This window comes from Mustela erminea, chromosome 4, assembly GCF_009829155.1.
Source record: "Mustela erminea isolate mMusErm1 chromosome 4, mMusErm1.Pri, whole genome shotgun sequence".
NCBI classification, from domain to species: domain Eukaryota; kingdom Metazoa; phylum Chordata; class Mammalia; order Carnivora; family Mustelidae; genus Mustela; species Mustela erminea.
The window spans coordinates 65,178,732-65,202,506 of NC_045617.1; the positions used below are offsets into that span (position 1 = coordinate 65,178,732).

A 23,775-nucleotide genomic window follows, 5' to 3' on the forward strand; every position below is an offset into this window, starting at 1 on the left:
TACATTTTGAACACAACACAGAGGAAATGGAAGAATCAAGAATTAAGAGTAAGATGGGGATCTGGAGAAAAGGTGACAACATGCAATATTGCTTGATTGACATTGGGATTAGAAGCAAGTTGCTATGGTTTTTGAAGCAGTTCACAAGTCTTCGAGTAAGATCCACCATGATCAGAATCAGTGTGTGGCAGGTGGTCTGAATGAACTCTGTCTTTTCATTATGCATACCAAATAATAATTATGCACACCGAATAATAATTATGCATACCAAATAATAATTATGCATACCAAATCTGTATGGCTTTAGCTTTTAAGAAGTTTAGCAGTAAAACGTAAATTCCTTTATAAGACAAATCTCTGCTTTTGCTTTTCCAAAACTATAAAGCATAAACAAAATCTCTTTCTTAGTATTTGCCTCTTAAGATAATAATAGCCATCATCCCAGCATTTTATATTAAACACTAAATTCTGTGCTCGATTCAGCAGCACATATACTAAACACTAAATTCTGCCAAACACCAAGAGATTTTAAACTGTACCATTTTGATAGCTATGATTATCAAATCTAGTATATGTGATTTTTTTATGTAAAATATTTGAAAGTCTGCAGGAAAACATTTTAAATTCTTATAAACAGTGAGAGTACTCTGTAAGTACTGTGTTTTTCTAATCTGAGGGTTTAGCCTGTCCATGTTCTGTTAACTATTGGTAGAACAACTCAATCTTTATCTCTATATCTTTCTATATTCATTTATATATGTGTTATGATGGACAGACACCCACCCTTCTGACTTTTTTTTTTAACTTTTTAATCTTTCCCTTTTACCTTTTTTTTTCTTATTTTTTTTTCCAATTTATTTTCAGAAAAAAGTATTCATTATTTTTTCACCACACCCAGTGCTCCATGCAATCCGTGCCCTCTATAATACCCACCACCTGGTTCCCCCAACCTCCCACACCCCCGCCACTTCAAACCCCTCAGATTGTTTTTCAGAGTCCATAGTCTCTCATGGTTCACCTCCCCTTCCAATTTACCCCAACTCCCTTCTCCTCTCTAACACCCCTTGTCCTCCATGATATTTGTTATGCTCCACAAGTAAGTGAAACCATATGATAATTAACTCTCTCTGCTTGACTTATTTCACTCAGCATAATCTCTTCCAGTCCCGTCCATGTTGCTACAAAAGTTGGGTATTCGTCCTTTCTGATGGAGGCATAATACTCCATAGTGTATATGGACCACATCTTCCTTATCCATTCGTCCGTTGAAGGGCATCTTGGTTCTTTCCATAGTTTGGCGACCGTGGCCATTGCTGCTATAAACATTGGGGCACAGATGGCCCTTCTTTTCACGACATCTGTATCTTTGGGGTAAATACCCAGGAGTACAATTGCAGGGTCATAGGGAAGTTCTATTTTTAGTTTCTAGAGGAATCTCCACACTGTTCTCCAAAGAGGCTGCACCAACTTGCATTCCCACCAACAGTGGAAGGGGGTTCCCCTTTCTCCACATCCTCTCCAACACATGTTGTTTCCTGTTTTGTTAATTTTGGCCATTCTAACTGGTGTAAGGTGATATCTCAATGTGGTTTTAATTTGAATCTCCCTGAGGGTTAATGATGATGAACATTTTTTCATGCGTCTGATAGCCATTTGTATGTCTTGATGGGAGAAGTGTCTGTTCATATCTTCTGCCCATTTTTTGATATGTTTGCCTGTTTCGTGTGTGTTGAGTTTGAGGAGTTCATTATAGATCCTGGATATCAACCTTTTGTCTGTACTGTCGTTTGCAAATATCTTCTCCCATTCCGTGGGTTGCCTTCTGATGTTTTTTAAGGAGGGCAAACAGTGCTGGATCACACAATTGTCTATGGAAAAAAGCTTTGTTTAAAAAAAAAAAAAAAAGAAAAAAAGAATAAAGGCAGAAAAGCTACCAGATATCTCATGCAATCCTTGATGCAGTTTAAAATTCCCATGTTATAAGAACTGTTTTTTTCTGTGAGTAGCCAAAAGTTAAGAAGGAAAGCTAGGAAAGAACAAAGGGGAAGCAGGGTGCCCACTTTGCACATTTGGTGAGGGAGAAAATGCTAATGGGCAGGAGCTTCTTCCACACTTTACCACATCAAGACAAGGTGCTCTGTGGTGTTAAGGGTTATGGAAGGGACTCAGGTTGGACCAAGAACTGGTGAATCATCGTCTCTGCTCCAGAGCAGTTTTGGGGGGCCTCTGAGGGAAGCAGTGGGGGGGCCAGTGAACGGAAAATGAGGAAGTAAACAAAAGGGAAAAGGCTGGATTCCTCAGATTTGTCCTAAACTCTTCTGTGAAATTGATAATTCACCAACCGTGCCATTATAAAATAAAACTGTGCCCTGTTTTATACTAAGTATGCTATATACTAAGTATATATAGTATGTAATATAAACTATACATACTATAATATAAATAACAAATATTAATTTTCCTTTAATGTTTCAGGATGTATTGATTACTTTTTGGAATTTCCTATATTTTAGAAGGGATTTCCCATTCCCTTAAATTTGAATTATGAACTGGCATTTGTGCCTTCCTCCGTTGACCCGTCTCCTGCATTGAGGCAGTTTTGGGGTGTGGGGTGAGGAGCCCTCTTTCTCAGACAGCCACCGGGCAGCTACAGCCTGAGAGGCTGCGTCACCGATGGCGGCCACTGCTCCACACGCTGGGGCATCCAGGGCTCCTCGAGCCACTTGTCATATAAAACCCTTTATTCTCTTTCCTCCCTTGTTAGCATTCAGCTGTTTTTTCTGGATGAATGCATCACCATTTAGTTACAAACTGTTGTTCCCAGGGGAAGAGTGGTGCAGTGTGTCCACACAATGTCACCTCCTGTCTTCGCCGCCTGCCTCCTCTCCTCGTGGTACCGGCCTTTTCCCATCAGCAGGCGACCCTGGCCTCGTGCTTCCTGGGTGCTCGGAAGTGAGAAGCCACCCACATGGGGTGCAGGGATTAGATCCTGCTGCAAGGGTTAGGAATCCGGTTCTACCTGTTCTCCCCTGCGGATAGCACAGGGTTAGGAAAATGGGTGTGACAACAGGGACGGTGTGAGATGAGACCACTTTCTTAGTGTCAAGGCCCTTAGAATAATCTTGGACACATAATAAATGATGAGGAGGAGTTGTTTTTATTTGCTGTGGCCCAGCGGAAGGAATCCATGCTTCAGAAGGCAAATTTTTCTTCTGTTACCCCTTCTCCTTCCCACCTGGCCATCTCAGATTCATGCGCAGCTGACCACAGGGCGGGAGGGTGGATGCGAGGGCAGGGACAGGCTCTCTGGGTCATTGCTCAGGATGTGATGGGAAGCAGAGCCAGAAGAGGCTAAGGGGAGGAGATCAGGGGAGGAGACGGGTTCTTCCAAGGAGTGGGGGCAGCGTGTGCAACACTGATGGTGCAAGGAGAGCCAAGTTCAGGAAAGTGCCACTCACTGCAGCCGTCTGCGGGGCTGGAGCGGAGACGGCCAGGTGGGCCCACAGCGGGTGATGCTGTGGGTCACAGAGAGCAGGACGTCCCTGCCAAGGGGGCTGGAGTTTATCCCAGGAAAACAGAGGCACTCGAAGAATGGTCAAAGTATGAGTGTCAGAGCTATGTCAGTGACCTGTTTTGTGGGTCTAGACTTGGAAGGCCATCCGTAGACCAGTGAGGACACCCTCGTGACAACTTCCTGCCCCCTCAAAACCGCTTATCTTCCATCAGCTGGGAAACAGATAACCGAGCTAGTTAACATTTGATTCTGAAATATGCATTTCTAGATTGAGAGAGGGAATGAAAGGTTTTTTAAGTTTGCTTATAGGAACTGTGTTTTGTTTGTTTGATACATTCCTGGTTTCTGTCTTTGTTCTATTTAAATGAGCTGTCAGGTAATTTAGGATCTCAGTTTTAATATTAATGGAGCCCTACAAAAATATAACTATGGGGTTAGGGAAATAAGTTGGTATTTTAGTAACCTGCCTCAAAAATTCCTAAAAGTCTACATCCTCTTTAGTTAGCACTTATTACTGTTTCATGAATTTGGTTGCTTTGATTGGGCCGAATTAAAGAATTCCTCCACTTCTTTAGGCGTTCAGGCAGTATTTGAATATTAATCGCACTCCAGCCATTGTCCAAACTTGAGCCTGGAGAAGTTTGTAAGGCTTGGTTTATGACTTCCAAGTCCCAGCGTAGCGAACGTGGATCTGCCTTTCCTGTGGCATCCATTCCATACCCCTCTAGCAGCATTAAGGTCTGCTGGAAAACAAAACAAAACACCAGTGCAACAGTTGAAAGACATGGGGGAAATAAACAGACACGCAGCAGGAGAAGATGCCCTATATAGCATATCCCTACTGCACCAGGCCTTGCTTTCCGATTTGAAGCCAGCAGAGCTGTGATTTTTTTTTTTTTTTTTTAACTAAGGGTAATTTTTACCCCCTCTATCCTCTCAGGGACATTTGACCATGTCTGAAGCCATTTTTTGATCATCTTAACTCTGGGTGGGGGTGCTGGTGGTGGTGGTGCCATCAACATAGAGAATGTTCTAGAATCCTGCTAACTACCCTGTAATGTCCTACAGAGCTCCCTCCCTGTCCCCTGCCTAAAATGTCAGTAGTGCCAGGGTTGAGAAGACTTAACACTAGAGATGCTGTCTCTGCGGGCTACTTTTGAAAATGTAAGCAGCTGGTTGGGGAAGAAGATGACAGGCAGCTCTGGGGATGCCGGGTGGGGCCGGACTGCAGCTGGCATTCCGCAAGCTCCTATTAAGTAGTCTTTCATCCTGAGGGCATTAAAAAGGTTGATTGCCAAGTCCGGTGGGTGCTTGACGCACAGGTATCTTAGAAATCCTATGTGTCTGGTTTTCTTAGTAGGTCAAATCCTACTCAGAAAGGCTCTAAGGGTTTTATTTTATTCTAAAAAATCATATTTCTTTCTTCAGATTAGGCTGATTGCTCACCCAAACTCATTAACGTAATTGGTTTTAATGGAAGTATTCTGGCCCCCTTGTGTTTAAATTGTATAGCGGCCCAGCAAGGATGTGACAGGATCCTTTTTCCTCAGTTTCCCCTCTGTGCCCTTAGACAAAGGCCATTCTAAAGATAAAACTAAGGTAAAATTACAATTGAAATGTTGAGTTCAAAGTCTACGGTGTAATTTATCACCAGCTTAAAAAAAAAGATCAGTATAGGTCCCCAGAATTTATCCAGAAATCATTTCTCAGACTTCGGTATTTACGTTCATTGGTTGTTCCTCTCCTCTGGGAAGACCTTCAGAATTTCCAAACCTTGCTGAACCAAGCCAGCCTTTTGGAACCTACTAAAGAGCCGCAAAACTTCATTTCATGCAGTTTTTCAGCAGCTCCATGTCTGTCCTCAGTGACGGGAGAAAAAGAAGAGAGGTCTCTCTGCTTGACTGATCCTAAATGATCGCCTTTTGCAGATGCTTTTGGTATGGGAACAAAATCAGCCATAATCTTCAGGGTTTTCAATGTCATTTTGAATACATCAGGAAACCAAAAGGCAGAAGAGTCTGTGAAGAAAAAAAAAATTTTTTTAGATGGTTTTAGAAAACAATTAAGTTTGTAATGACGTGTTTAATGTACATCCTGGTTGGGGCCCCAGCTGAGTTTGAATCCCTGAGCTTGAACTGATGTTTAGCAAGCATTTCTTATCCGGGGAAGGCCTCCCCTACTCCCAGCCCACACCCATTTGAGCTTCACTGGCTCTTTTGAACTGAAGCTATTCTCACTTTTTACTTGGTTCAGTGAACAAGGTTACTGTTTAAAAACAGTGGCTGGGGAGTTGCAGTTCTCACTGCCCTCATGCCCCCGCCCCCCCCAGCCCCGGGTGTACCTCAAGCTGTGTGAGGCCAAATACTTAGGACGATTAAAAGGGCCCTTCACTGATTATTTGGTGTTTGCCTGGCGCAGAAACTCCAAGCAAGAAGGGGGAGTCATGCAGATATGTTGCAGCCTATTCAAGAAAGAAGGATTTTAGGATGGAACACACTGAGCCGGACTGTAAGTTCTTGGACTCAACATGTGTTTTTACACTCTGAATAAGGAAATTCGGGCATCAGGCAATCTCTAAACCAGTTTTTAATGCTTAAAATGGGCCAAAGTACACACCAGAAAATCTTTTAATTGTTTTGTCTTTGGGGGAAAAACACCTGACTGGTTTTAATGTTCTTAGTAAAAGGAGTGGGGAGTGTAATTAAATGGAATGAGCTCTGTTATGTTCTATAGATGATGGATTTGAGTACTGTCTTCGTTTATCCTGGAGCCTGTGAAAATTATAGGCAGACTATCATTGTTCTCCGTTTTCCGTGTACCTACTTTTTTCTCTTTGGGGAAGAACCAAAATGAAGGTGCTAACAACACCTAGGGTCTCCTTCAAGTGCGGGATGTAGGCTATAGCAAGCTATACATTCATTTGTGCTGCTGTCCAAAGAAAATTTTGGTACATAATTTATTGTTGATTCTTTTAAAATATTTGACATTTTGTTTGTTTTTTAAATAATCTCTACGCCCAATGTGGGGCTCGAACTCACAACCCCAAGATCAAGTCGTACGCTCTACCAGCTGAGCCAACCAGGTGTCCCTGGTGATGTCTTAGTGCTCTTAATATTTGTATCTGGACCGGATCAGGAGAATTTGGGGAAATGATTGCTTTCCTATTTAGAAGGGTATATTCGGGAAGTGTTGTTTTTTTCCCTGCTTAAAAAGTCCTACTTCTCTTGTCTGCATCCTGGTTTCTTAGTTTTTTAATCAAGAAGTGCCTGTATTTTCTTAGATTTCTCCTCACCAGAATGCTTTCATTTTCATGGCATATAAACAGTGAATCACGTGGGCCTTACAGAGAAAAGCACAGGCACTGGAATCTTACATACTGCATTTTGGAGTTATTTTTATCTCCTTATTTTCTTCTCTAGAAATGTCTTTATGTAGCTGTTTTATCCAGTTTAATTCTTAAGAGTAATAAAGATTCCTTATTCAGTAAGTTATTTGTTCTCATAAAATACTATGGATCTTCATTTTCATAGGTAATATTTGCAAATTTTATAATAAAAACACATCTGATCTAGGAAAGAAATGTTACATATAATGTCAGGACCCAGTAACCATTAGGAGATGGATTGCAGTGTGACTAAATGGTTTGCTTTTGTTATTTTAGGATTATAAAATAAGGAATCAGAGTAGCATATTAGATAGGTCTTTGGAACTGGATCTGACTTTTCCTTATAGCTCTGTGATGTCAGACAAGTTATTTATAGTCTATAAGTGTATTGGTATCATTATTCTACAATGGGAGTAATTGCTAATTTGCAGGATTGCATGTACTTGAAAGAAGTAGTAAAAGCCTTAATACCCAGTTTTCCAGAAAAAAAAAATCAGCATTATTAATGCATGTATTAACTCATTTTCAGTTCTCTTAACTCGCTTTCAAATTTATTTTGTGCTTATTGATGCTATTTTACAGTGCCCTACCTTTCTGTGTGGAAAGCATATTTACGTATAGTACTCAAGTCTTGGGATTAGACACAGTTGCATACCTAATAGGCAGTGGTTTTCATAATGAATTATTTAAATGTTAGAATAAGATTGCTTCAGTCAAATGAAGTACAGGTTACTCAGTAAGAAAATTGGATCCATGTCTCTGTACCCTTCAGGTGTCCTCCCCTCTGCCCATTCATAGAAGCCTGTACAGCTGTGGGTGGAGAACCACTGCTGTAATAATGTTTACTGTCTGTTTTCCCACGCTACAATGTATGCTTGTTGACAGCAGGGAATTTTGTCTGTATTGTTCACTGCTGTATCCAAGCACCTACAGACAGTGCCTGCCAAGGGGTAGGCACCCAGTCAGTTTACAAATTAATGCGTCGGTGCCTAGTCTTCAGTAGGGCCATACCTACTCTTTATAAAACACACAAAATAACAAACGAGGATACAGTTTTATATATAAAATAAAGCGTCTCACTGCATGAGAACCTAATGATCATTTCTGCAGTTGATAAAGCACTAGAGGTTGGTTCCAACTTTTGGAAGAAAAGAAGAAGTCAGCAGGAAATGTTACTGTCTTCTGTTACAGATGATTAACTATGTGCCAAGCAGAACAGAAAGCCAAAAAAGTTTACTTCTTTTGTGAAGAATTATTAAAGGAAGGACTCTCATGAAATAATTTCAATAATAAAATGCCAGGCCACAGGCCAGATAAGCTCCTTCTTCCTCCAAACCCTGGGGGAGGTCCCTGGTGTGTTCTGCAGGACAGCCCCTTCCACACACTCAGTGACGATCCACACCGCCTGGTAAACTCAGCCTCCTTCACCAGGAGTTGTCCTATTTTTTAAAAGCTAAAAATTATGTTAAATGGGGCTTTGGAAAAACGCTAGGCATTCTCGAAGTTATGTTGAATCTCTCCTTCTCTCAAGAAGATAAAATGTTGCACTTGAGAGTCAAAAAACCAGATTTCCACGCTAACCTCTAAAACTCCCTGTGCGACCACAAGCAAATCCCATTTAACCTCCCAAGCCTCCCTGTCCCCTACCCTAGCAACAGTCATGCCTGCCCTAGTCAACATGGGCAAGTAAGTTTATACCCAAGAAGTGATTTATAATCCATAAAACAAGTTAAAACAAGTTATACAGTGGTACTTAAAGATATACTAAAAAAACAAAGCAGGCTATTTCCTTAAATGAAAAATTTATTTACTTTATGACTGTGTATATAGTCTGTATTTGTCAAAGTATCATTTTTTTTTAAAGATTTTATTTATTTATTTGACAGAGAGAGATCACAAGTAGACAGAGAGGCAGGCAGAGAGAGAGAGGGAAGCAGGCTCCCCGCTGAGCAGAGAGCCCGACGCGGGACTCGATCCCAGGACCCCAAGATCACGACCCGAGCCGAAGGCAGTGGCTCAACCCACTGAGCCACCCAGGCGCCCCTCAAAGTATCATTAATTAGGGGAGGAAAACCCCATCAAGAGTAAGAAGACCAAAGTATAGTTTTTAATGCCATATATATATATATATATATATATATACATTTTTTGAAATTTAGAAAACACTGTAGCATAGTGGTTAAGATACTAGATTTTAAAGTCAAACTGATGTTGATTTTACCCATGGTTTAGCCATATATGTTGGACAAACTTCTTAACTTTTTTGAGCTTTGACTTTTGTCTCTGTATAGTGGGGAGCGTATTACCTAAATGTAGGCTTACTATGAGGAATAAATTAAATAGGAGACAAAGTTCTTAAAGCATCTAGTACAGTCTAGAACACAATAGAGATTCAGTAAATGGTGACTGTGTTTGTATAGTTATTATTTTTTAATTCTCTGTAAACATGAATATATGACTTGCCTTTTAAATCATATAGTACTAGACTTTTAAAACATATTAGTTAGCCACTATTACTCTGTGTAAAAATCTGGTAGAGTCTCTGATTTTACATGACTTTTACTTTTCTGGGTCTAGGATATTTAGATTAAGTGGTCTTTGAAACAAACATCAATACAATTAAAGTTTCCAAATACTATCATTCACTCACCTGAACCTCCCGAGATCGCAAAGTATGTTAAGTGGGGTTTAACTTATCACTCCATAGCAAAACAAGCGGGTGTTCTAAGGGAAGAGCTTGGGCAGGGGTGTTTCAGGGGCAGAAGTTAAGAATTCTCTTTCTTGAGAAATGCATGTTGCCTGTGAATCTTGTATGCTGTACAGCCAGAGTTTCTTAAGTTTAAACGTAAGAATCTGCTGGATATGTTCTAGAAGTGAAATAGCATCGAAGGCCGGGGAAGACTGTAATCAACAAGAAGGGCATCAAGGTAGTAATGCATATTGTCACACAACCTAAAGATGTTAGAGTTCCAGGATGGACCTCGCATAGTCTAAAATGCACATCACAGGGGCACCTAGGTGTCTCTGTCATTTGAGCATCCAACTCTTGATTTCGACTTAGGTCATGAGCTCAGGGATGTAAGATTGAGCCCAGTGCCAGGCTCCACACTAGGGGGAATCTGCATGAGATCCAGTCTTCCTCCCCCCACCCCGCCTCTTCCCCTACTCTCTCTCTCATTCTCTCCCTAGTAAATAAATAAGTCTTTAAAAAAAAATAAATAAAATGCACGTCATATTAAAAGTCATCAATCCTTTCTTGGAGCATTTCACTGAGTCATTGTCTGGTGAATATTCTTTGAATTGAAGTTTTAGTACCGAATTGCAAGAATTTGTATACTATCTTGACAATATAATTTACTTTTCTTATCAGAACCTCAAGGTAACCTGAAACAGATAAATTTCAATTGAACTATAAACTAATTTCAAAACTTGGGTCAAATTTTTAACATAGGGGACTCCTCCATTAGAGAATTTTTTTTCTACAAGATCTGTTCTATTTTAAAAGATTATGCCATAATCTGTTTCTGGATTATAATGTTAGGTTATGTAAATAAATTTTTAGTATTTTATCGCAGAATAAAATAATGTTGCTTGAGCAGCAAGTAACATGTGATGAAAGACCAAAAAGGTAAAGTTAATATTTAAGCTTTCCATTTACTTAATCTGGTATTAGCAATGCAAAGTTGTCCTGTTTTTCTGTAACACATGAGTTATAAAGTACTGTCAAAGATTTAACATTTTTATAAAACACTTTATTAAAAATTCTTCAAATATTTGAATATTTGAATTTGAATAAAAATTCTTGGAATATTTTCTGGTAATCAAAATACATAATTTAGATATATAAATATTTAAGTTTAATGTCTTTATAATTAAATGCTATCAATACTAGCAAACAGTTAATGGTCAAGGTAAAAAATAAAACAAGTGTCAATCAAGAATTTTAGATAGATTAAAAAACTTATCAAGAACTAAGTGAGAGCTGTTTAACCTACGTGAATTCTATCTGTACATATGTTAGAGTTCTCTTAGTTCTCAAATACATATTTCTTAAGCATTCTTAAGTACATTCTTAAGTATTTGTGTATTTTTTAAAAAGTATTTTTGCAGGTATATGGTGGGTATTAGGAATAAGATGGGGCCCTTGTACTAAAGTAGCTCTCAATTGTGTCCATTTTGGATGGTGTTTTAGATTCCTCATATAAATTATAAGGTCTGTAACCAATTGCAATAGAGTTAACTAAAACCTGCTGTGGGAACCTAAGAAATACGCACACCTGAGAATACATGAAATGGAAATGATGTGATTCATCCAGTCTAGGGAAAGGCTGTGTTTTTCAGGAACTGTTGAAACAATTGTGCTGAAGGCTTAAAGCAGTTTTTTTCCCCCTCAGTTTTGAGATGGATCTTGGATTTTGCTTTATTGACCTGTATGTCACGACACCTAATGAAACAGCAATCCCACAGCTACCTCATAGCAACAGTTGAGTTAAATGGCCCACCACAGTGGGTGAGGCTGGGTTCTCCAAGTCACAGCCCAGGAAACTGAATGTGCTGGTACGGATATGCCTCCTTTTACGGTGCTTTGCAGATAGTTTTTTTTTTTTTTCTTTTTTAACAAATTGAAGATTTCTGGCAAATCCATCAAGTCTATCAATGCCATTTTTCCCAACAGCATTTGCTCAGTTCATGTCTCTGCATTACAGGTTGGAGATTCTTGTAATATTTCAAACTTTTTCATTTTTATATTTGTTATGGTGATCTGTGATCTCTGATGTCACTATCATTAGTTGGGGGCACCACAAACTACATCCGCACAAGACAGTGAACTTAGTAAATGGGGGTATTCTGACTGCTCCTTGACCAGTCATTCCCCTGTCTCCCTCCCGTTTGGCCGCCCTATTCCCTGAGATACAACATATTGAAATTAGGCCAGTTAACAACCCCACAATGACCTCTAAGTGTTCAAGTGGAAGGAAGAATCACCTGTCTCTTACCTCAAATCAAAAGCTAGAAGCCATTAAGCTTAGTGAGGAAGGCACGTTGAAAGCTCAGATGGTCCAACAGCTGGGCCTCTTAAGCCAAACAGTGAGCAAAGTTGTGAATGGAAAGAAGTTTCTCAAAGGAAATTAGAAGTGTTACTCCAGTGAACACACAAATGGTAAGAAAGTGAAACTGCTTTATGCCTATAGGGAGAAAGTCTGAGTGGTCTGGATAGAAGATCAGAGCAGCCACAACATTCCCTTCAGCCAAAGCCTAATCCCGAGCAAGGCACTAACTCTCTTCAATTCTGTGAAGGCTGGAGAGGTGAGGAAGGTGCAGAAGACAGTTGCAAGCTCACAGAGATCAGCTCATGAAGTTTAAGGAAAGAAGCCATCTCTATAACAGAAAAGTGCAAGGTGAATCAGCAAGTTCTCTAGAAGATCTAACTCAGTCATTCATGGAGCTGGCCACATTAGATTTTCAGCGTCGATGAAACAGCTTTCTAATGGAAGAAATTGTCGTCTAGAACTTTCACAGCTAGAGAGAAGTCACTGCCTGGCCTCAAAGCTTCAAAAGATAGGCCGACTCTAGTTAGTGACTTTCAGTTGAAGCCATGCTCACTTATCATTCTGATTATCCTAAGGCTCTGAAGAATTACACTAAATCTACTTGTCTGTGTTTCATAAATAGAACAACAAAGCCTGGATGACAGCCCATCTGTTTACAACAAGGTTTGCTGAATATTTTAAGCCCACTGTTGAGATCTGCTTAGAAAAAAACTTTCGAAATATTCCTGCTAATTGACAATGCACCTGGTCACCCAAGAGCTCTCAGGGGGATGGAAATAATTGTTTTCATGCCTGTTAATACAACAGCCATTCTGCAGCCCATGGATCCAGGAGTCATTTCAACTTTCACATCTTATTATTTAAGATACACATTTCAGGGGCATCTCAGTGGCTCAGTCAGTTAAGCATCTGCCTTCGGCTCAGGTCAAGATCCTAGGATCCTGGGATCAAGTCCTGCACCGTGCTCCTTGCTCAGCGGGGAGCCTGCTTTTCCTTCTGCCTGCTGCTTCCCTGCTTGAGCTCTCTCTCTCTCTCTCTCTCTGACAAACAAATAAAACCTTTAAAAAAAAATAAAAAACATTTCATAAGACTATGGCTGCCATAGATAGTGACTGCTCTGATGGATCTGGGCAAAGTCAGTTGTGAGTCATGGGAAAAGGCCAAAATAGCCACATAAACCGGAGTTTGGAAGAGGCTGATTCCAACCTCATGGATGACGCTGAGGGTTCAGGACTTCAGTGGAGGAAGTAACTGCAGACGTGCTGGGAACAGCAGGAGAACTAGAATTAGAAATGGAGCCTGAATTGCTGCAGTCGCATGATAAAACGTGAACAGATGAGGAGTTGCTGCTTATGGAGGAGCAAAGAAAGTGGTTTCTTGAGATGAAATCTACTCCTGGTGAAGATGCCATGAGGATTGTCGAAGTGACAACTAAGGATTTAGAATGTCATTTAAACTTGGTTGATAAAGTGGCGGCAGGGTTTGAGACGATTGGCTCCAATTTTGAAAGAAGTTCTACTGTGGGTAAAGTGCTGTCAAGCAGCATTGCATGCTACTAAGAAACGGTACCTGAATAGAAGAGTCAGTCGATGTAGCAAACGTTATTGCTGGCTCATTTTAAGAAATTACCGCAACTCCCCCAGCCTTCAGCAACCACCACTGTGATGAGTCAACAACCTTCAGCATCAACGCAGACTCCTCTACCCGCAGAAAGATCAGAATTCACTGAAAACTCAGACGATCTCTAACATTTTTTTAGTAAGAGAGTATTCTTTAAATTATGGTAAATACATTGTTTTTTTAGACATAATGCATTGCACTCTTAGTAGACTATAGTGTATACATAACTTTATATGACTTTATATAGCTGGGATTTTATATGACTTTATATGACTGGAAAAGCAGAACATTCATTTGACTTGCTTTGTTGTGATACTGGCTTTTTGTGGTGGTCTAGAAGGGAACGTGCAAAGTCTCTGACATATGCCTGTGTTGAGAGTTAGGGACACGACTGAGACCCTTCCTACCTTCCTACCTAGACGGTCTTGCAAATGAAAAAACAGTAGGATAGACCCACTTCCTTTTGCTCTCTGTGATATGTAAATAGATTTTTGGTTGGGGCACCTGGGTGGCTCAGTGGTTAAGTCTCCTTTTCCTGATACAGGCTCAGGTCATGATCTCAGGGTCGTGAGATCAAGCCCTACATCAGGCTCTGTGCTGGGCATGGAGACTCTTTGAGATTCTCTCTCTTCCTCTGCCTGCCCCTACCTCTGTATGCATGCTCTCTCTCAAAAAATAAAACAAGATAAAAACAAACTCAGTGGAAGTTCAGAACTTCTCTTTAGAACAACACAGAAAAAAATGGTTTTTGGTGAAGAATTAAGATCAACTGATTTCTAGTGACAGAAGTGTTTATTTTTCAAATCTTTGTGTAAACCTGCTTCCTGGGTGTGAGATATATACATATATATATGTGAACTTATCAAAGTCTGATAAGGCATTACAGAGAGTTTGGCACAAATCGAAGGAAAGATCACTCATAACTCTGTCACCCTGACGTAACTGTATTGATTTTCATGTGTTCCCTTCAGCATCAATGTGCACATGTATCATTTAATTATTCTCAATAACGGTTACATTATGAGCATCGTGGTGCCTTACTTTTAGTAATTCTATTTTTACTGGTTAGATAATAACTCACAGAAGGAACATTCTCCCATTGACTGTTGCTGCTTTTGAGTTTTGACAGTTGTAAGTTTGTTGGGGAAGAAAAACATTTCCTTTACTCTTTTAGGGTTAGTCCCTGAGGGCCTGTGAATTGAACTAACAAAGGGCAGATTAACCAGAGAAAAGGTTCACAGTTCTTATTTTTACCTACACAGGAGTTCACAGAAAGTAAAACTCAAACTAGTGAGTTTGGATTCTGGGACATATTAACAAAGGAAGGGGGTTTGGGCTTCAGGGGCTGATAAATTGTGCAGTGGCAAGGAAGTAGAAGATATACAGAGAAGATGAGGGTTAACATAGTAAGGTTTGTTTTTGCAAACTCATTTTCGCACTGACTGACTGTCTCTGAGGATAAGAGTCACTCTTCTTTTTCTGGTGCAGGAGAGGGGGAGACTGTCACAGGGGAAATTTAAGCCCCTGATTTTAGGCGGATGTGGGTGGGGAACAGGCTGAGAATTCTCCCTCCATCTGTTGAGGCTTAACTCCCTTTGGCTCAAAGTAATATCTGATGCCCCAGAGACAACTTTGGGAGTGGGATCTGTGCTCCCTTTCCTGGTCCTCTGATGGATATCATTACGTGGAAGGTTTTCCATGTTTTAGATTATTTCCTTTAGAGACTCAGAAGTAGGACTATGGAGTTGATAATTTGGGGCTTTTTAAAAGCAGTGAGTAGACATGGCTGGACTCCTTTCCTGGAATCACGCCAACGTGCCCGTGTACCGGGACTCAGTTTTAATACCGCTTCTTTGCTCCTTACAGCCTTTTTGCTCCTCACATCTTCAGTGCTGCGTTTGGAAGCACATGTCTGATACTTCTCTTCCGGGTACATCCCAGATGAAGAATCAGGAATAGTCTGTTCAAGGATCCAGAAAGGGATAATTCTAAATAGGTGAAGCTGGTTGTGATATTCATGTGCTGTGGTTTTAAGGGGTCGCATAACTTGAAGCAGGTGTTTGTCTCCATGTTGACGTGTGGGTGAGGGGTAATTAAAGATGTTTTTTAAATTATAAATCGATAATTTGGGTAGGGGTCAGTCTTCATGTGCTATTCACCTCTAAACCCAAATTAACATTTCATTCCCAATGGGACTGATGGGTCAGATGATAAATAGATTCTGAAGGGTGAGATGTGGCTGAGCATTTGTGGTCGAGGGTTAGAACTGGGTTGGCCCTACTTGGTAATGTTCTTGGAGTTGTGGGCACTTTAGGACAATCCGAGGAGCTCCATGTGCCTGGGTAGACAGGAAGGAGACCAAGAGGCTAACACAAATTTTGGAGATTAAAGATTGAAAAGCAACAATTTTGTTCATATTTTTCATTGTTTCAAAACAAACACAAAACTTAAAAAAAGATCACATGCATGCATATATAGGTAAACAACCAAAACAATTGAAAAAAATAGTTAATGTCTCTCGGTGAACACTTAAAATTAAGTGGTCTGTCTTTGTTCATATAAGCAGCAGTTATAAATTATAAATATTTCGGGGCAAATGCTCTGAAGCTCTTTCTCCACTTTTTTTTAAAAGTTCATGTTATTTTACTATATTCAGTCAAAATTTTTGATCCAGTGCTCCATATGGACATAAGGATAAGAAAACCAAAGAAATGCCCCAGAATTTATCTTACAGGAAAGAGCAGGTGAGACTCCTGATGACTAAAATAATCGTAATCATTAAATTTTTCTCCTGTTCATGGCTAATGGAAGGAAGTCTTTTTATTCCAGCATCCATTCTAATTGTAAGGAAGAGCCTCTCACCAATTACAGCAAGTAATTAGATGTCCAGATCACTTCCAGATTCCTTAAACTCACTCCTTGAACATTGACTGGATTTTCCAGAGGGCATATTATGACACATGTGAATCAGGGAATTTGAGGCTTGTCCCCATCAGCTGGTTACCACCGGGTGGGATCGTAAGCAGTGCATTTGAAAACTCTGAAATGGCTCCGACGTATTATAAATTAATGGCATAGGATGTTCATTAATTATTAAGCTGGGTTGAAATATGCTGAATGTTGTTGTACACAGATTTTACAGTCAATAGATGTCATCAGAATGTTTTGAAATTATACCCATGAGAAAAGTAGAAAGGGTTTTATCACTGTGCATTTGCAGTTGCTTGTTACTTTTGCAGTAACCTTCAAAAACAGGACACTGATTTATGTTGTTCAGCTTCTCCTCTTCCTAGAAAATTTAGCCACTTTGGGGAGAAAAAAAACTTGTATTATCTCAAAACCCCCTTTAAAAAAAAATCAATACTGGGGCGCCTGGGCGGCTCAGTGGGTTAAAGCCTCTGCCTTCGGCTCAGGTCATGATCTCAGGGTCCTGGGATTGAGCCCCGCATCGGGCTCTCTGCTCAGCGGGGAGCCTGCTTCCTTCTCTCTCTCTGCCTGCCTCTCTGCCTGCTTGTGATCTCTCTCTGTCAAATAAATAAATAAAATTTAAAAATAAATCAATACTTAAGTTACTGTTTTTATCCTGAAGTATTAAATTCTTAATATTTTAGTAAGACAGTTAAAAATATTCCTTGATGGGAATTATATTCCATTAAAAATATGCACTTAAAATGGAGTATGGATAAAATCGTTATTTAAAAACAAATTAAATGAAAAAAAATCTCTCTGGAAATAATTTTTGGATTCTAAGTTGTTTTGGTTATAGTATTTCTCTACCTAGAGTTGTGTCCTAAATTCTATTGGTGAGAAGGACAAAAGGCTTAACAGAAGCCACATGGAATTTCAGATAACATCTATTCAGATCCTTTTGTTATATCCTTCTGTAGAACTGTATTCTTCTCTTTGGGAGTCCTTATCCCAGTTTACACCGTAACCTTCGTTAGTGTGATCCTTTTGCTAATGCATATGTCTCTGTTGCCTGTTAAGTTTCATGTCGGCAGGACCTTCCTACTTCTGCCCACCATTTTACTCCCAGTGCCTGGCACACTGGATGTAGGCACTTGGTGAACAGTGGAATGATGGGACAGGGTGATGGAAAGGGGAAGGATTCTTTCAGATATTATTTTAAAAGTCCGTGAAGCTTTTTTAAAGATAGCATGTTAGTTGTGTTGTCCTTACTCAGCAACTGATTGAAAGAATTGCTTTGTTACTTTTTCATTCTGCATCTTGTATCTGTCAGGCGATACTGTAACACCATTTTGTAGAATGGGAATGCTTTATAAGATTTCATTGTCTTTTAACAATTGCAGCTTTTTAAAAGGTTTGACTCCCCCATACAAAGGTTTAAATAATAGTGTCACCAAATAGACCTTACTGCAAACTAAGCTCATATAGAAAGATTTTCTAGCACATACCCCACAGAGCATTGTTATATATTTCCTAGAATCTGCTTATTCTTTCAGAGGTCTTAAAGCAGCTTCCTGTTTCCAATTGCTTGAACTTCCCTTGCTTTTTATTTTAGCACAGCACCATATGAAGATTTTTGCTTAAGTCTTATGTGATAAGTTTCAAGACAAATTAAAAAACAGTGTTTTTGCAATTTTCTTAAAGCCCCATGTAGTTAAGTATGCTTTTCAAATAATGGTGCTTTTTAAAACCAATATTTGAGGCTTTATTTTGCCTTGTAACAGTTTAAAGACTTATTACAAACTGTTATTTCTTAATTGAAATAATATTAAAACATCTCTTTACTTTCTGCTCTTACCGCATTGAAAAAAAAAAAAAAAGGAAAGAGAAGCTCTGGGGGGAAAAAAAGCCAGAAATCGTTACTTTTAACTTTTTAAAAAATTTGTGTTTTGGGAGGGTATTTGTGAGAGAGAGTACGTTTTACTTTACATTACCCTGGTTATGGTACAAGTAGTTAAGGGTTTTGTTTTGCTGGGGATCTTTTGTTTGTTTTTTTGTTTGTTTTAGCTTTGGCTGTTGTTCATTGTAGAAATGAATATTAAAACATTAAAAAGATTGAGCGTGTAATGTATACAATACAAATTAATTTTCTAAAGTGCTGAATTTTTGAATACTCTAAAGTCGGGGACTAGCCTCAAGAGCAGGTTCAATGATGACAGTATGGTTTACTGCAGAGCTGTTAGTCTGACTTACTGTAAGATTTTAGAATATAAGCATTAGTCCACCTATAAATATAGCTTCTTGAGACTGAGCTTGTGCTATCTCTTGAGTAACAATGAGTATAAGACCTCGTGGTCTTTGGCAGGTTCCTGGAGTGCATTCTAGGTTGTCATTTATTAGTAGAATCACATGAAGTTGACTTTGGGGTAGAGCAGATCTGATCACATGGAACCTGAGAGACCTAACAGAGATATAGACATCAAAAGTTAGCCAACAGGGGGGAGGGGGGTTGGGAAAAGGGGGGTGGGGTTATGGACATTGGGGAGGGTATGTGCTTTGGTGAGTGCTGTGAAGTGTGTAAACCTGGCGATTCACAGACCTGTACCCCTGGGGATAAAAATATATGTTTATAAAAAATAAAAAGTTTAAAAAAAAAGTTAGCCAACACATCTTGCCTCTAGAGAGTACCAGTGGGCGGGGCTAAGCTTTAAGAATAATTTTAAGCTGGGTCATTTGCTGAATTTGTATTCATTTTAATTGAAGCCCAACATCGAAGCTCCACGTAGTATAATTAATGTAATTGCAGCCTAGGAAACTTTTTAAAAATCTTAAGAATGCATGCATGGAATGCCAAATGCCTAAAGCTTTAACCTATCTTTCTGGCAGTAATTAAACAATAGGACCACTGTGTAAATCTATTATTAGATCCTGTGGTAGGGTGATATTTGCATAAAAGAGCATATTTGACTTTCTGTTCTGCAGTGGGCTAGTTTACAGCTTATTGAAAAATGGTACCGAATTTCTGAGAAACACAGTAGAGAATACATCACTATGCTATACCACATCACTATTCTATACCACACCACTATTTTATACCACGGGAAGATTGCATAGAGAGATGGCTTCCATTGCCCTTGACTCCAACATACAAATTCTGAGTAGCTATCAGTAGCCTCTGTTGAGTTTGTATAATTTAGCTTATAACAATTGCCTTTCCAGAGAGTCAGAGGACAAATGAGTCCCCCCAAATGACTCAGACTTTATTGTTTCTGGAAGATTTCACCACAAAGCAATACAAAGTATAAAGTATCAGTTCAAGTGTCAGTATGAACAGTCAGCTGTGTCATACTTAGTGATTTTCTAACCAAAAAGTCTAACCTCATTTTTTTTTTTTTTTTTTAAGATTTTATTTATTCATTTGACACAGAGAGATCACAAGTAGGCAGAGAGGCAGGCAGAGAGAGAGAGAGGAGGAAGCAGGCTCCCCGCGGAGCAGAGAACCCGATGCGGGACTCGATCCCAGGACCCTGAGATCATGACCTGAGCCGAAGGCAGCGGCTTAACCCACTGAGCCACCCAGGCGCCCTAACCTCATTTTTTAATGCAAATAAGTGTTAATTTATGCTTTATGACAATGGCATCAACATAGTAGACAAGCAAAACCTTTCTTTTGTGTAAGGGGTAGAAAAACATTTTCTCTACCCTCTTAGGTATGTTTCCTGAGGCCTGCAAATTAAACCGCCAAGAGACAGATTAACAGGAGAAAAACATATGATTTTTACCGATGTTAGTATTTTTACGTGCATGGGGGCTTCATACTACTGAAGTAAAAACCCAAAGAGACTTTTAAACCCAGAGACTTGTATTCCATCTTAATAAGCGTGATAAGTAGTAGAGAAGTGACTAGACAAAGGAAAGCAGGTTTGGGCATGTAGGGGGAGGCCCATTGTGAGAAAGAAACTATGTGGGAGAAACTAATGGTAGATAAAGGTTATTTAGTAAGATTTGTTAGGTAGACTCAAGTTGTCTCTGGTGAAGTCATTCTCTTCCGGAAAAAGAGAGCACCTTTGCAAATGGAAATTTGTCACTTTCACAATGTGAAATTTATGCCTTGCCTTTAGGCAGAAAGGAGGTGGGCAGAGAGTTCCTCCTGTATCCATTTCTCAGTTGCCTTCAGCTCAAAATAATCCGTATGCCAAAGTGGCATCTTTGGGGTTGGTATATCCTGATCTCCTTCTTTTACATAAAGTAGGGCCCTGCTCTCCTAGTTTCTCTTGCCTTGTGCTCAGTGGATTCCTTTTCTGGAGCACTGCATTTTCCCCTTGTTCCTTGTTCCTTCAGTGACACTTCTAGGTTTAACCCTCGATATGAACCACGTATCACTCAGGATGCGTAAGTGGTGTCCCTTTCTCACTGTAGTAGGAGAAAGGAAATGTGAAAAGAAAGGTGAAAGGAATTTTAGGGAACACTGGAGATTTTTTCTTATCTTAGTAAGAATAAGAAGATTTTATCTTACTACTGGGCTTTTTTTTTTTTTACGTTTGACAGTTTTGTTATCTTTGGACTTGAGCCCTCTGTTCATCATTTTAATAATTCCTGGGTCTTAATTCTTATTTTACATAAAGCTTAAAGCTTTCTTTTCACATTCTAAAATTGTGAAGCAACAAATATCATATAGGAAATGTATAGTGTCCTCTTGCAACAAGTGAGGAAAAGTTCTATATTTTAAGAAAGCGGTTTTAAGGACATAAAGGTACAATCTTCATAAAAGAAATTGACAGCTTTTTAGTTGCTGTGATTGTAGGTTGATGTATGCATCTCTGCCGTTTTTTCTGTGATCGATAAATGCCTTCCTGCTTTGGGTTATCGTGCTTTCTCCTTGACCAGAAATGCCCCCCACCCACATGTGTACTCTTTAGAGTCAGCTCAGGTGCCCCCTACTCCAGGAAGCCTCCCTTGCCTTTCTCTCTGCTTCCGTAGAACCTTTCATGCCCCTCTGTCATGGTACTTATCCACATTATATTTTAATTATCTGTTTCTTTGTCTGTATCACTTGGGGACCTTTAGCTTCCGTACCATTATTTTTGTTTTACCATGGCTGGCACTATGCCTGCTCATTAAATATTTTGCTGAGTAATTACCTGTGTAGCCCCTAGCTCACAGACATCACCCATTAGTCATCGTACTTGGCTTTGAGTGTGCCCTCACCTGGCCGCACGGGGATCATGCCTTTGGCCTTCAAGCTTCTGCCCTCACCAGCCATGCTAACCCACCCGGCCCGACTGGCAGCTCACTGTCATAAACTGAGTCCAGAGAAGATCAAATAGCACGAGACTGGCCATCAGCCCAAGATTACCCTGCAGAGCCCAAGCGAGACCAGGCATGAAGCCGAGCGCTGAGCTCGCCACTCCCTCTGTACTTCAGCTCCAGACTCTCAAACTTGCCATTTTATTACTGTCTTACCAACACTTCCTTTTTTCCAGGCCTACACTGTTTTTTTGCGGGGAGGGGGGGGGCTGTTTAAGTCACTTATGTCTGCTCAGTTTTTAATTTAATCCGAGCTTAGTTCTGAACTTGAAAACTGCAGTTTTTTAGTGACAGCCCAGTGACTTTAGTGGGAAGCAAAATACAGAGGGTCTGAGAGCAGTTGCGTTGCATTTTGAAAAGTGAAAAAAAGGAGTGGCCATAAAAACAGCAGGGGGCCTGGGGCCTCTTGGTGCTTCCCGCACACAGGTATTAACGCTGATCCAGGGTCCAGTTGAACATAAAATTAGTTATGTCTCCCTTTGACGAAATACAAATCAGTAGGATTTAAGACAGAGCTACATATATCTGCTGTACTCTATAGCCGGAATTTTGGCAGAGAGCGTGGTTGAAATATTTGTATCTACTATCAGATTGCTACTATTTATTTTATGCCTGTCAATTAAGCTAAGGAAGGGAGGGGTAAGAAAGAGAGAGAACCATGATTTCATGCCATGTGGATTATTTTCTGTCTTTTCACTGAAGGTCTTGGCTTCTATTTCTCTTGTGTTGGAGACCTCCCAATTTTTCTTTAAAAATAGCAGGCATTATCAAGAATTCATTAGTATTGTGAAGTCTTGTGAAATTGTAGAACTCCTGTGATTTTGTGTCTTTACAAGTACGTGGATGAACTTTCACAAAGCAGAGAGGAACATTTTCCTTAGTGCCAGGACAGAGCATCGGAAGCACAAAGTCACCTGTTTCTTTCCCTCATCAGAAAAATAATAATAATTAAAAAGCCTCTGGCCTCTTAGGCCTCAGGACCGGGTTGTTCCCCAGGTAGTTGAGCAGGTGAGCTTTCCAACCCTGCTCTCAACCGTCAGCATTCTGGAGGTAAACCAAGCCAGCTTCATATTCCATTCCAACCATTCATTATCCTCTGCCCCTGTGTACTCAGTATAACACGGGGACACTAATTGCCTGCCTTGCAGGGTGACCCAAGGAGTGAGACCTGCTGTATGCAAAGCCTCTGGCCCAGGGCTTCTTAAGTGGGTGAGGCTGAATGAATGGCTCCCCCAGTTCTCGTCCTTTCTATTGTTGGTAATATTAAATTTTTTCCCCTCTATGGTGGTTCTATCTCACTTGCTTTTTTAAAGCTCGGATTTTACAACAAGCAGTCTGTGTTTCTCCTGCTTTACAGGGTCAATTATGAGTGTTTTCAGTGGTATTTGGCATTGCCAATTTATTTGGTGTGTTAGCCTCAGGCCGCTTTTCCTTCCTCCTGGAGTTAATTGATACCAGCTGAGAGAGCAAATCCCAAGTCTGCTGGGCAGGAGTTGAATGAGTAGAAGTACCGTAGACTAAATTGGACATTTTGAATTAGAATTTGAAGTGTGGTTTTAAGTAATATAAAAAGGTTTATAATAATCTGATGCCAAAATATAAAGATTTAGAATCAACATTTGGAACACTGCACAGTATTAGGATAGTTTTTCTAGCTTTTATTTTCAACCTATACTTTTTAAGTAAAGTTGAGTTTTATAAAAGGGCTAAGATTTTTTTTTCTCCCTAGTGAAATGAGAGTCAACAGGTTTTTCAAGCTGGGTTAGAATAATTTCCAGATCAGTGGAAACTGAAATGTGTTGCTAGCAGGTGTTTTATTGTAGATGGCTATGAAATGACTGCATTCTGTCTGCATTTCTAAAAATTTAGATGAAATGAGCTTTCTCACGTGCAGACTTAGCTAAAAGACCATGGATCAGTACGAGGTAGATCAGTATTGGTACCTATATAACCCCAGCATGGACAGGACCTGTACTGACAGCTGCAGGTGG

At 39.9% G+C, this 23,775-nt stretch overlaps 1 protein-coding gene across 11 annotated transcripts in view; it reads left to right on the forward strand.

Moving 5' to 3' along the window:
* The window catches only part of MAP7 (microtubule associated protein 7), a 169,928-nt gene that overhangs the window by 64,193 nt on the left and 81,960 nt on the right, over positions 1-23,775 (forward strand). For 4 of the 11 annotated variants that reach the window (XM_032339416.1, XM_032339413.1, XM_032339412.1 and 1 more), the window contains one exon: positions 5,933-6,022. The exons of the other annotated variants lie outside the window; for them this stretch is intronic. In XM_032339416.1, coding sequence (XP_032195307.1) covers positions 5,933-6,022 — 90 coding nt within the window. Of the gene's footprint in view, positions 1-5,932; positions 6,023-23,775 lie in introns of those variants that run through there. 11 annotated transcript variants of the gene reach the window in all.